This window comes from Schistocerca cancellata, chromosome 4, assembly GCF_023864275.1.
Source record: "Schistocerca cancellata isolate TAMUIC-IGC-003103 chromosome 4, iqSchCanc2.1, whole genome shotgun sequence".
NCBI lineage: Eukaryota > Metazoa > Arthropoda > Insecta > Orthoptera > Acrididae > Schistocerca > Schistocerca cancellata.
In genome coordinates this window covers 773587356-773600609 of record NC_064629.1, presented here as the reverse complement: position 1 = coordinate 773600609, position 13254 = coordinate 773587356, and the positions used below count along the sequence as shown (strand labels likewise).

Here is a 13254-nt window from a genome sequence, read left to right as displayed (position 1 = left end):
GTGGAGAAACAATTTACACACAGTAGCGTTTCACCGTCCGCTGACTGAAGTGGCTCTAAATTACGTTATGTTTCAAGTTAGCGAGCAGTCGTGACACGTGCGAGACTTCGGGTTTTAGCTGGGTAGCGCGGTCGGTAACAATGTGCGCTGTTAGCTTGGCGCAGCGGCCAGCCGGCCCCTATCTGCGAGCCGTAAATCACCGCTTTGACGTTTCGCATAATTGGGCCTTCCCCGCCGGTACTGCCTCCAACGCCTAAATAAGTCTTAGTCACCCGTATTCTGTTGTCGATAAACTTACACTCTTTTTCACATCGAGTCACATACGTAACTCTGTGTACTATCAGTTAGCTACCGTTTCTCAGAAATCCCCGCGCGAATAGTTTACTTATCGAGAGCATTGTTCTGTAAACTGCACACACTTACGGATGTTACGTTACTTCTAGTCTTTCGAGGCACTGCCATGATGAACGCGTATATATTCAAATTGTTGCTTCATTCGCCTTTGCATTTTACGTAAGGATCTCACACACTAACGTGTCAGCACAGGCCTCAAGTGTAGAGTCATATGCCCATATACACTTTACGACGCTGAGTACAAACACATGGAGATCTTCTTCCATGCTTCCAGCGTTCAATAAAGGCTTTCCTACCCCCATAATACCAATCTCGGTGCAGTGGTATGTGCTGTCGACAAAGGCCTTAGTTCTGAATAGTATGGTTGCTCGCAAGCATTGTCCAGCATTGAGTTTGTGAGTGATCTTTTACCATCTGAGCTAGCCTTGGAGATACCCATGTGGTCTATGACTTTTTCGACTACTATAGCCGAAGTTTGTGGTGCTGTTGTCATTCGAGTCGAGATCTTCCTATCAAATGATAGCTCATGAAGGGCTTTCATGGATTCCAACATGGATCTCAATAATATAGTACCGATAAAATGAATTAAGATCATATTCCCTGCACGTCATGTCTGACCCTAAGCTTATCACTCTGTAAGTCGGTACAAGATCTGACACGTGATTGTCTTGTGCCAAGCTGTACTTCTGCACTTACCAAGGAGACAGCGGAATTATCTAATGAACACTGCTGCTCTCTTCGGTTCAAATGATCGTTAGTGAATGTTAGGCTTTGGACCACCGCAGGAAGAAGAAGGAAGGAAGATTGAGGTTTAACGTCCCCTCAACAACGACGTCAGTTGAGGTGCAGAACGTGCTCGGATTACGGAAGAATGGGAATGCCAGTCGGCCGTATCCACCTTAAAACGAAACATCCCTGAATTGACCTGATGCGATTTAGGAGAACCACGGGAAACCATCTGGATAACCAAGGTGGTATTTGAAACAACGTCCTCTAAAGTCTTAATCGAGTGAGTTACCACTGCACCAACTTGCTCGATAGCATCATGGAGACGCGAAGCCTCAACAGATAGTACATTCTCAGGATTTTGAAAACCAATATTACTCTTGCTATTTCAGTGTACTGTGTGATGCTTCCGTGCTTCCGATTTGTATCTCTCGTGATTGCGTCTGGAACGAAAAATACAATTACGAAACAAATCATACTCTCGGAATTTTAACAAAAGAAGGGGTTTGCACCAAGCATGAATTTGGCAACTTAGCGTATTATACAACCAGCAAAACGTAGGTGAGGCTAAGTGAGAGACTTTTCTTATTGACTTTCAACGAGGCCAGTCTGTGGAAAGCAGTTAGATTGTTTCGAAGACTGCCAGTCTTTTAGGAGTGTCGAAAGCGTCTGGGTCCTATGACCTAGATCGTGACGACGTACGTGACTCGTTGCAAGGCACTACCAGCGAAAATTTATAGCGAGCGAAAACAAATACTCAGTATTAAGAGTCATTAAAAATGAGAAAGCTGTTTAGTGTGGTCTATACAATTTGAACATTCATGAGGATGGCCATCTCCAAGTACGTATCACAAATGACCTAGAATCACAAAATGAGTACCAATATCACACAACTAAAAGTAATCCGAAATAAGTAAAATAATACCACGACATGTTCTCGATCATCGACTAAAACAGTCTGATTTTATATATGGCGGTCGCCCAAAGCAGTTTATGCATTGAAATGCATACTTCGTATCGTTAAATATGAAAGCGCTCTGTGAAAGTGTGCGCTGCAGTTTCATAGCATTCAGTTGTTCTGTTGTTCCTTTCAAACGACGAAATACATATTTTGTGGACGTCTTAGATGCGAAAATGTCTCATACGTCATCTAGACTATTCCCTAATACAGACACGGTCTTTAAACGTCAGAATTTCCTTGTTCATACTAGTTCATCTGTTCAGAAGCTGTTTGACTGCCTTGTTAATGAGCTTCAGCATTCTCTGGCTCATTTACTGATCAAACTTGTCGTAGCGTCTGTGATATGTTTTAAAGCAAAGAATGCGGCGTATGATTCCTTTACAAATTGTACTTAAGAAATGTGTTTTGCACTGAGTGGTGGTTGGTACAAAATTCTTTCTTAAAAAATTTGTGAGCTGTATGTACAAATTACGTGAAGAATCGGAGAATAAAAGCAGCCCAAAGGTGGCCGAAATCATTATTAGTTTTCATTCAAGTGTTTCGATTATTTGTTTTTCCTTTGTATCTGCATCTGTAGCGATCTAGGGTGATACCCTACTTTGGATTAACGTTTCATAGCCAGTGTGTTGTTACCAGTTTGTTCGTACTGATTAAGGATCAGGGAAAGGATAGGTCCTGGATTCATCTGATAGATTCCCTTAACGTTCTCCGGGTACTGGTTAGGAAAATAATGGCATATGTCCTTACCACATGTGAGTTCCACAGGCGCACATGTTCATTCCTCTGTTTTGATTAAGACGCATATACACATGTTCCGCTACTGATTCCACTCACTGTCCACTCCTCACAATCGTAGCCTTCTGATCGACCCATTCAATAAGAACGAAGAATTCAATTTCCTTAGAAAATTTTGAGTGGCTATGGAACGCCTGAGATCCGCAGTGGGTTGATACTGGAGGATAATGTCAGCGTGCCTATTACCAAACAACGTGACAAATGACTGTAGACAGGTGCAATCCATGCAACAGATAATTCTGTGAAACGTGTGGGAACAAAATATTGACCTAATGGAATTGCACAATTTTCCAAGTGCAGTGCAGGATTACCTCCAAAAAATTTGGTCAGTAACACAGAACTAGGAAACTCTCTTTTATTTTCTCGCATGTATGTAGCAGTAAGAAAGATGACGATAACTGGAAGGTCAGCTTAATATGATTAAATCTCAGCTCAGTCACAATTAAATTAAGTTTGTTATAAGCTAAGCTTTTCAGGACCCTGGAACAATACGTCAGGCGTTGCTAACGGTCCTCAAGATTACTTAGAAATTTAAAACGTCAGATTCACATTCCATACGATCGAATGACAGTAGTCTTTGTAAAGTAGAAAGAATGCACAGTAAACTACGACAGTGTTTTAAACGATCAGTTGAATGTCATTATGCCATTTCTGTAGTGTATTTCGTAACGCATCTGTCCTATGTCATCAAAGTGACTGCGTTCACTCAGCTGCACGAACTGACATATGTATGCGTGCCCATGTTATTCAGAAGACTGAGATCGCGGCTTGGCGAATACTTTTTCTTCAGTGTCAAGGTTGCTGTCCTCCTACGGCATATGGTACAAATATCGAACGACTTTTCTGTGCAATGGTTCAAATTTTTAAGCCCCCTTAAGACCTATGAACACTGCTTGACGTTACTGCATGGCGTGTTCAGCTTAACGTTTGGCCTGCTGAACGAATTCAGAGACTATCCGGTACATACGCAACTCTGTTGGCTAAATGTAGGGAACCAGTACTGAGGAAGATTGTGGACTGTTCTCTTACCTCCACAGTATGTCTCGGGCATGGATCGTGTGAGTTAGATAAGAAAAATTAATAGTTTACCGAACCACATCGGCAGTCATTTTTCCTCCGCTGAATATACGGATGAAACATAACTTCTTCTTCTTCGTTGCCTTTCCCCATCTCTTTACGGGATCGGCATCGTTATATGAGTTTTGTCTATGTTAGTGACGGTTGGTGGCAGGATGCTCTTCCTAACACCAGAATGAAGCAAGCCATCATATCGCTATAATATTGGTATCCTCTGCTAAGTATTTATGTGGCTGCAGATATAGTTGATGAGATCACGGCTCCAAAAGGAGTAGTCTAGTATAATGTTATTTAATTGTGACTGAGCTGATTACTGTTCACATTAGAACACCTCCCTTTGTTTTATTTCAACTATTTTTATATTTTATGAGATATATGTATGATTTATTCGGTGCTAAATGAGTAAATAAACTGGATACAATCGAGAAACGGGGACGAATTGCTAGTTATGTTACCTACAACTCTACGTATTTAAGGCCCAAGGTTCCGTTGATGCACCATTTAGACCGGCCTCAGAATTGTGTTTTCTACAGAAATTACGCAGTGGTACACGGCAGTAGCGTAATGTCCGAAGGCTAACTGCATACAAACTATGTGTGGTACAGGCGGAGTAATTACAGTGGTTTCCGTAGTGACGTGAGGTCGTAGTATCGTATTTCGATGGATACTTCGAGTCTCATCCGACTGTAGTAGCGGGCTTTATGTTTTATTTACCTCGTTGCTGTTTCACAGTAATTCCGGTTTCTTCTCTAGCGTGGCTCCAGTCAACTATTTTCTGTAACTTTTCCGTAAAGAGGTAATCTCCAGGTCTCACAGTATGACAGTTGAGTTTCAGTTAGCTAACTGAAAGCGTTCACAAATAACTCCTAGACGACTGCGAAGGATTTTCTAGTTTTAGTTGCACTTGCCTAACAGCTCTGACTGCGACGGCCCAGGAGTCCAAGTCCGCCACAGCTTCATTAAAAGCGTTACCCGCACTTGTGAAACACGTACCTGAGTGCCCATTCCCAACGACCTTACTATCTGCTCGATATTTCTAACTGATCCACACGTTCGAACGCGGGGCATTTGCGTCGTTTAGTTGTGTATTCGTGACATTTCGCTTTTTAGGACGCTGCCTCAGATAGCGGTGGTGACGTCGTTGAAACTGGAACTTACTATCTTCCGATACGTGTACTTGCTGTAAAAGGCTGTCCGAGAAATTCCTGTCTGCTGCGCTACCCCTGTTTGTGCTATCGACAATTTTTACATGACTTATTGTGCTTGTAGCCCATTTCGAAATGTCAGCAAGATTTGTGACCATTAGCAAACTACCTCGCATGGATACATGGCGCAGGTATCCACGGTGATTTCGTCTTCTGAGTAACTACCCCATCACATTGCATTCAAGCACTTGCTGAAATTACCAATGAAACCGACAACTTCAGGTTCCCTAACTTCATGAAATGAAAGGGTAAGAGAAAATTACTGTTTCATTAACTGTGCCTCGGGCATGGATCTGTGGGATGTCCTAAGGTTAGTTAGGTTTAAGTAGTTCTAAGTTCTAGGGGACTGATGACCTCAGATGTTAAGTCCCATAGTGCTCAGAGCCATTGGAACCATTAACTTGATTCCGCTGTTTTCCTTCGTTATGAATCAAAGGATGGAATTTATAATAGCACACCCAAATAACAGAAGTCACTATACATCTTTTCCTTAGGCTCTTTCAGTTTTATCACTGCTACCTTTCATCTTTCCTGTGTCAAATTATGTGTGCCTAGGATTAATGTCTCTTCAGTTACCGTTTATATTGGTATTCTAAGGCTCAACTTTTCATTTAAGGTTCGAGTAATAAGTTGCTGTATTTGGGTTGCTTGCGCCAAATTTTCAGTTAAGTCCACTGCAACGCCATTGCTACTAAAGAGATAAGCTGAACACTGGTATTGATGAGCAAGGCCGAGTGTGCTGCAGGCTGAGGTGACCATCGACGTCGTTTTTACACCCGACAAGGATAGAGATGCAGAGCCACACACGATTCGGAAAAATCATTGATGAAGTGTCTCTCAAGTAGCTACGAGAACATGAACTGACGTCTTTCTCTCGTAATCTCGATTTTCACTTGCAGTATGTGTGTAACTGCTTTCTACGATGAAGTCACTTGGAAGATGTCCGTCACTTTCACAACTTTCAGTACCGAAATTCTTTCGCGTTTTCTTAAATCGGAGATACTTCGCAAAGATATATTATGTACCAAGCGTCGATCTCCAAAAGGTTGACTGTCTTTGACCAAGTATAGTAGGATGCTAACAAAACGCTGTTTGCGATGCCGAGTACCAGTGAGCAAATCAGAATCACTAGCTTGGCTAGTGGTTAGAACGGAAAAAGATTTTCTGATTGGTCTCTGATGGTCAAATGATGCAGATATGGTAAGATGCTATTATCGGTGAGTTAGATCTATACAGCACTGAAATCGACCCTGTCGTACATCCTCGTGCTCTACATGCTTGCATTTTTTTTTTTTGGCTCGTATGCCAGTGCTTGGAGGAGTGATATTTCCAGTATTCCTGAACTTCAGTGAGTAACTTTGTGAGATGTATAGATTTCGAAGCACGGTGCAGAATTGGCTTTATATTTATCCATCCGAACATTACACCATTTGAACTCATCACTTCCTCGTTTAGGGAGCATATTTCAAATTTTCTATTTGTGCTTAAATAGGCACCTGTTGTGATTCTTTGTCCCCGTTTCTTACTAGAGGGTTCTCAAATTCCTTTTAGTGATGACTTGTGGCTAACTTAAATTTTACTATCTTTATGGCTGATCTACCCTTAGCAACTGGCATTGAACTAGCTCGTGTAATGTTCTGTGTCCTTCAGCAGAGTGAATATTCCTTTGGAATCACTGCAACAAGCAACATTTATATTTTTGATCCACGGTGACTGGAACACTTTGCACACTGTACTGCAAAACTTTAGGCAAAGATAGGTAAAATAACACGAAATATTAACTATTGATTGGAAATGAATGAAAGTGTGGGAGCATGTTACTAGAGGTCTCCCAGCCGTGCACACGAAAATGGACGTCACTTGGCGTTACGTCAGCGTGGCTACAGCTCTGTCCGTGCAACACGACGCAGCTGAAAGAACAGGAAAATATTGTGTGTCAATCAGCGGGTATTTACGGTGGACTGTTGGAATGAACTTCATTACAACATGACCCGGAAACAACAACTGGATGACTTCACACGGGTAAGGATCATCGGGAAACAGGAAGGAGGACGAAGTGTGACGAGTGTAGTCCTGGAGTTTGGTATTACTCACAGCATTGTTTCCCGTGCGTGGACAGCATTCCAAGTAGATGACCGTCAAATTGCGCAACACGCAAGGAGGGACTCACGTTAAGCAACTGGTGAAGTTGCAGTCACATATAACGGGATTGCAAGGCACGGAATCACATAATCTAATGCTCCATAGTTGCACGGCGACTACTTTGCTCCCAAATAGCAAAACTCGTCTCCTACTTTGTCTCATTTCCTAATCTAACTCCCTCAGCATCACCTGACTTAATTCGACTACATTCCATTATCCTCGTTTTGCTTTTGTTGATGTTCATCTTATATCATCCTTTCAAGACACTGTCCATTCCGTTCAACTGCTCTTCCAGGTCCTTTCCTGTCTACTACAGTCGAATTATATCGCGCAAAAGCTGCCTATTTTTGTAGAGACATCAGTTTTTATTTCAGAGAAAAATTTCAGTTTGGGGAGAAGCCTGTAACTTGCTTACGTTGCTTCGAATCGCAATAGCCTCGTCTGTAATTTTGAGGGCAGTGGCTTGCGGTTTGATGAGAAGAACGTATACCTGTGAATGAGGTGACTTAACTCTTCCGACGGAAATCCTTCACGGCGCTGGTATGCAATCGTGACGAAATGTCGGGCCCAATTCTTAAAGTTTCAGAGCTATCTGATTCCTAAGGAGTTCACCCATTTTCTTGGAACGTATTGTCGATAACTTCTCAGTAAGACGTGGTTTAGGAGACTGATCGAGTCAATAAGTGGAGCACTTGACCTTCTTGGTCACACTGCTGGTTTGAGAACAGTGTATCGATGGAAATCCTCATGACTAAACATAAATTTATTTATTGCCACCAAAAATGTTAGTGTTTTATTGCACATGCGGTCAGCTTACGACTTGTAATATCTTTGACTTCCAGTGAGTCCTATTTCGAAATAACTAAAATTGATGAGCTCTGCAGTTCTGATGACTAAACGTTATCTTTCAATCAGTGATTACCACTTTTTGGAATTTTATCTCTGCAGTGGAGATCTCTCTAATTGACAACACTATTTGTGCTATTAATGTTTCACTCTCCAGTGGATTTCACGTTGTTATGCTACGTCCTGACAGTTTAAAACAATTAGGGATAGGACTCAGACTACTCTGCCCCCACCGAAAGGCATTAGCGTAACATAACGTAGGCTGGTATTCGTGAGCTTAGTATTAAGCTGTTTACGCAAACGCGAGCAGAGTTATGCGTTTCCTCCTCAGAAATAGTAATACATTTAAAACATTAAAACCCATAGAACAGAGTTTGACAAAAATATGACGTCAATGACTTTCCTACGTTAGGATGAAACGAGGATGTAAAATGATGGAAAGAAGATTATGGTTTAAGTCACATTTTGATGATTCTTCTACGAAGGTACGCTGTCAGAATTTCAAGAATCACCCCTTTCATGTAGCGTCCGCAACCGGATTTCGGTCAGCATCTCATGGCACTATAAGGCCTTCTAAACAAAGAACGCTGTTCTACTTTGAATCTTCACTATTTTCCCAGTGAATTCTACCTGGTAAAGGACTCAGAGAAAGGAGCAATTAATCGTGTACCGGTCGAGCTTTGTGGGTGGACTATACTTCTTGACGATTCTCCCAATGAAAGTCTGGTATCTATATTTACTACGAATAGTCTATGTGGTCACCTTGTACACATACTCCGAGATATTTTATGGGTGTGACTATTTCCAATAACAGTTTAGAAATCGTGAAATCAAACTAGATTGTCCCACCTTTTCACACACAATAGGTTGCATCTGTTTATATTATTGGTCAAGGATATTCAAGGTATGAGAAAGAGAGAGAGAGAGAGAGAGAGAGAGAGAGAGAGAGAGAGGGATGGTTCAAATGGCTCTGAGCACTATGGGACTTAACTTCTGAGGTCATCAGTCTCCTAGAACTTAGAACTACTTAAACCTAACTAACCTAAGGACATCACACACATCCATGCCCGAGGCAGGATTCGAACCTGCGACCGTAGCGTTCGCGCGGTTCCAGACTGTAGCGCCTAGAACCGCTCGGCCACCCAGGCCCGCAGAGAGAGGGAGACCATGGCTGCGGTTACCCTTGACGCTGCATCACAGACAGGAGCGCCTGGGATGATGTACTCAACGACGACCTGGGTTCACGAATGGCAAAACGTCACTTTTTCGGATACATCCAGGTTCTGTTTACAGCATCACGATGGTCGCATCCGTGTTTGGCGACATTGCGGTGAACTTCCTTTGGAAGTGTGTATTCGTCACTGCCATACTGGCGTATCACCCAGCGTGATGGTATGGGGTGCCATTGGTTACACGTCTCGGTCACCTCTTATTTCGGATTGACGGCACTTTGAACAGTGGACGTTACATTTCAGATGTGTTACGACCCGTGGCTCTAGCCTTCATTCGATTCCTGCGAAACCCTACATTTCGGCAGGATAATGCACGACCGCATGTTGCAGGGCCTTTCTGGATACAGAAAATGTTCGGCTGCAGCCCTGGCCAGCACATTCTCCAGATCCCTCACCAATGGAAAACGTCTGGTCAATGGTGGCCGAGCAACTGGTTCGTCACAATACGCCAGTCACTACTCTTGATGAACTGTGGTATCGTGTTGATGCTGCATGGGCAGCTGTACCTGTACACGCCATTCAAGCTCTGTTTGACTCAATGCCCAGGCGTATCAAGGCCGTTATTACGGCCAGAGGTGGTTGTTCTGGGTACTGATTTCTCAGGATCTATGCACCCAAATTGCGTGAAAATGTAATCACATGTCAGTTCTAGTATAATATATTTGTCCAATGAATACCCGTTTATCATCTGCATTTCATCTTGGTGTAGCAATTTTAATGGCCAGTAGTGTATTTCTACATCTACATCTACATACATACTCCGCAATACACCATAGGGTGCGTGGCGGAGGGTACCTTGTACCACAACTAGCATCTTCTCTCCCTGTTCCACTCCCAAACAGAACGAGGGAAAAATGGCTGCCTGTATGCCTCTGTACGAGCCCTAATCTCTCTTATCTTATCTTTGTGGTCTTTCCGCTAAATGTAAGTTGGCGGCAGTAAAATTGTACTGCAGTCATCCTCAAATGCTGGTTGTCTAAATTTCCTCAGTAGCGATTCACGAAAAGAACGCCTCCTTTCCTCTAGAGACTCTCACCCGACTTCCTGAAGCATTTCCGTAACACTCGCGTGATGATCAAACCTACCAATAACAAATCTAGCAGCCCGCCTCTGAATTGCTTCTATGTCCTCCCTGAATCCGACCTGGTAGGGATCCCAAACGCTCGAGCAGTACTCAAGAATAGGTCGTATTAGTGTTTTATAAGCGATCTCCTTTACAGATGAACCACATCTTCCTTAAATTCTACCACTGAACCGAAGACGACTATCCGCCTTCCCCGCAACTGACATTACATGCTTGTCCCACTTCATATCGCTCTGCAGTGTTACGCCCAAATATTTAATCGACTTGACTGTGTCAAGCGCTACACTACTAACGAAGTATTGAAACATTACAGGATTCTTTTTCCTATTCATCTGCATTAATTTACATTTATCTTTATTTAGAGTTAGCTGCTACTCTTTACACCAATCACAAATCCTGTCCAAGTCATCTTGTATCCTCCTACAATCACTCAACGTCGTCACCTTCCCGTACACCACAGCATCATCAGCAAACAGCCGCACATTGCTATCCACCCTATCCAAAAGATCATTTATGTAGATAGAAAACAACAGCGGACCTACCACACTTCCCTGGGGCACTCCAGATGATACCCTCACCTCCGATGAATACTCACCATCGAGGACAACGTACTGGGTTCTAATACTTAACAAGTCTTGGAGCCACTCACATACTTGGGAAGCAATCCCATATGCTCGTATCTTAGTTAGGAGTTATTTTGTGGTGCTTCGATTATTGTTCCGTCAGTAGCGCATGCAGTCGCATGCGTAGCGATTTATATTTGGCTTGCCTTTTTGATCGTGCTTCATTGGTAGTGCTACACCATATATAAATAGTGCTGGTGATTGTGATGTGCTCGAGCGTGGGACAGCGTGTTGAGGGCGGGCTGTGGTGTGTTGCAGGTGAAGATATGGTTCCAGAACCGGCGCAGCAAGTACAAGAAGATGATGAAGGCAGCGCAGCAGGCGGTGACGCAGCCGGCGGGCGGCGGCGGCCAGTCGCAGCACCTGCTGGGCGCCGCGCCGCAGCCGCAGCAGCCGCCGCACGCTCCCCCGGCGCCGAGCCCGCAGCCGCCCGCAGGCTCGCTCATAGGTACGCTCTCCCACCTCCTACATGCATATGGACAACCGTCGTCTGTTTAGTGCAATGACGACCGTGATAATTGTGCCAGACCGGGAGTCGAATCCGGATTTCCCGCTCATCGAGAGAGGTTACGAGGTGCCGGGGCTAGCAGTGTATTTAACACTAAATTCTTCTAGAAACTTCATATGTAAATGATGCTCTAAGCCCCCCCCTCCCCCTATTCTAACTCCGACTTTTGCTGTTGCACATGGATTAAGAAGAAACGCGAACTGACTGTAATCGACCCTGCAAGTGGAGTAGAAAAGAGTTTGGCACCTGCAATAATTTAATTTGATACACATTAATTAAATAAAGGAAAGTTTCAGTAACGTAGTGAGAAATGAAAGGGTTGCTCTACCGATTAACAGAATGAAAGTTCTGTCCAAAATAACAATTTGATTTATTATGACTAAACTCAAAATCATAAATAAAACACATGAAACATTTACAGTACATCAAACTGGATCAAATTGGATACTCGAATAAATGTTGTGAAGGTGAAGTTGTCCATAAACTAGATTGTGATATTTATTACGAAGTGGTATGTGGAGCCAACCCCTTGCAACTCAAATCTTAAGAGAAACACCCAGCCAACCCAACATTAATTGCTGCTACAGTAGTGAGAACTCAGGAAATGAACATCCAAGACAGAACCACGTAAGAAAAGACGGGAACAGGCGCGCTCTGCTGAGCTCTGATTATCACAGAGCAAATTCCCTAATCTGCCGGAGCTGCGGACATACATTACCAAGCTGTCTTCTTAACTGCAAGGACACGATCTGGCGTACCGGAAGCGATGGCTGGTTGCTTCGACGTCCCGTCGTGGTGATGATAATGTCGCGAGTATAGTCCGAAACATATTATCCTGGTCTGGTTGTTCCAGACTAAAGACTTCCTATCAATACAAATGCGCCTCTGAGGGCGACGAAGAAGGCTCGCCACACAATCACTGACGGTACAGTGATTGATTTTAACAAGCGAAGTCACACAGTAACTCCGATACAGTCAACTTTAGACAAAACTGATCAAGACAGACAACATAGGCCGCTTGTACGCAGAACGCTCAATTGCCAACTGTACTCGGAAAGTTACGTTGAAGTCCAAACTTCAGCAACTTCGTCAAACAGTTACAATCAAATAATAGTATATTAGACAGCCAACGGAAGGCAGGCTGTCCAGAGCAGCGAGAGCTCAGTCTTGTAACCTACTCCGACCGAAAGGCGAGAGCCGACTCTCTCTAGGGCACCCGTACATACCGAACTCAGAACATTCCCGCCCCCACGACAGTGGCCGTGGTTAAACGTTCCAATCAGCAACTCGATAACCGGCGGAAAATTCCACTCTATTGCCGAAGCACTACCATTCCACCAATGGAGATTCTTGGCGCCAATTTCTGCGCCGATTTTGCTACGTCACGGAGCTATGCCATGAGCAAGCCAATCACAGTTACGATTTTGCAGAAAACGTGGGAATTTACCCACCAAGACTGCCTGGGAACACAAGTCATTCCCACGCCTCGCTGGTAGCCCGCCAAAAAAAGGTTTTCACTAAGTTTCTGCGAAGTAACGGAATCTATAGCCCAGCTGCCCCTTCTGGCCCCTCTGGGCGTGTCGCTCCCGCTCTTATGACAATGTCGGCGTCTGGAAAGCATCCACTCGACTCCCTCACACCTGTCGGCTTAACTCTTTCAAGCTCAGCAGAACTCGCCTGTCACCAGACCACCCGGGTGAC

At 43.8% G+C, this 13254-nt stretch overlaps 1 protein-coding gene across 1 annotated transcript in view; it reads left to right on the top strand.

The window, feature by feature from the left end:
• LOC126184421 (homeotic protein distal-less-like) overlaps positions 1-11543 on the top strand; it is a 293766-nt gene extending 282223 nt beyond the window's left edge. Inside the window, exon 4 of the mRNA XM_049926810.1 lies at positions 11304-11543. Within this exon, the coding sequence (XP_049782767.1) occupies positions 11304-11543 (240 nt within the window). The remainder of the gene's footprint in view (positions 1-11303) is intronic.
• Positions 11544-13254: the final 1711 nt, after the last annotated feature.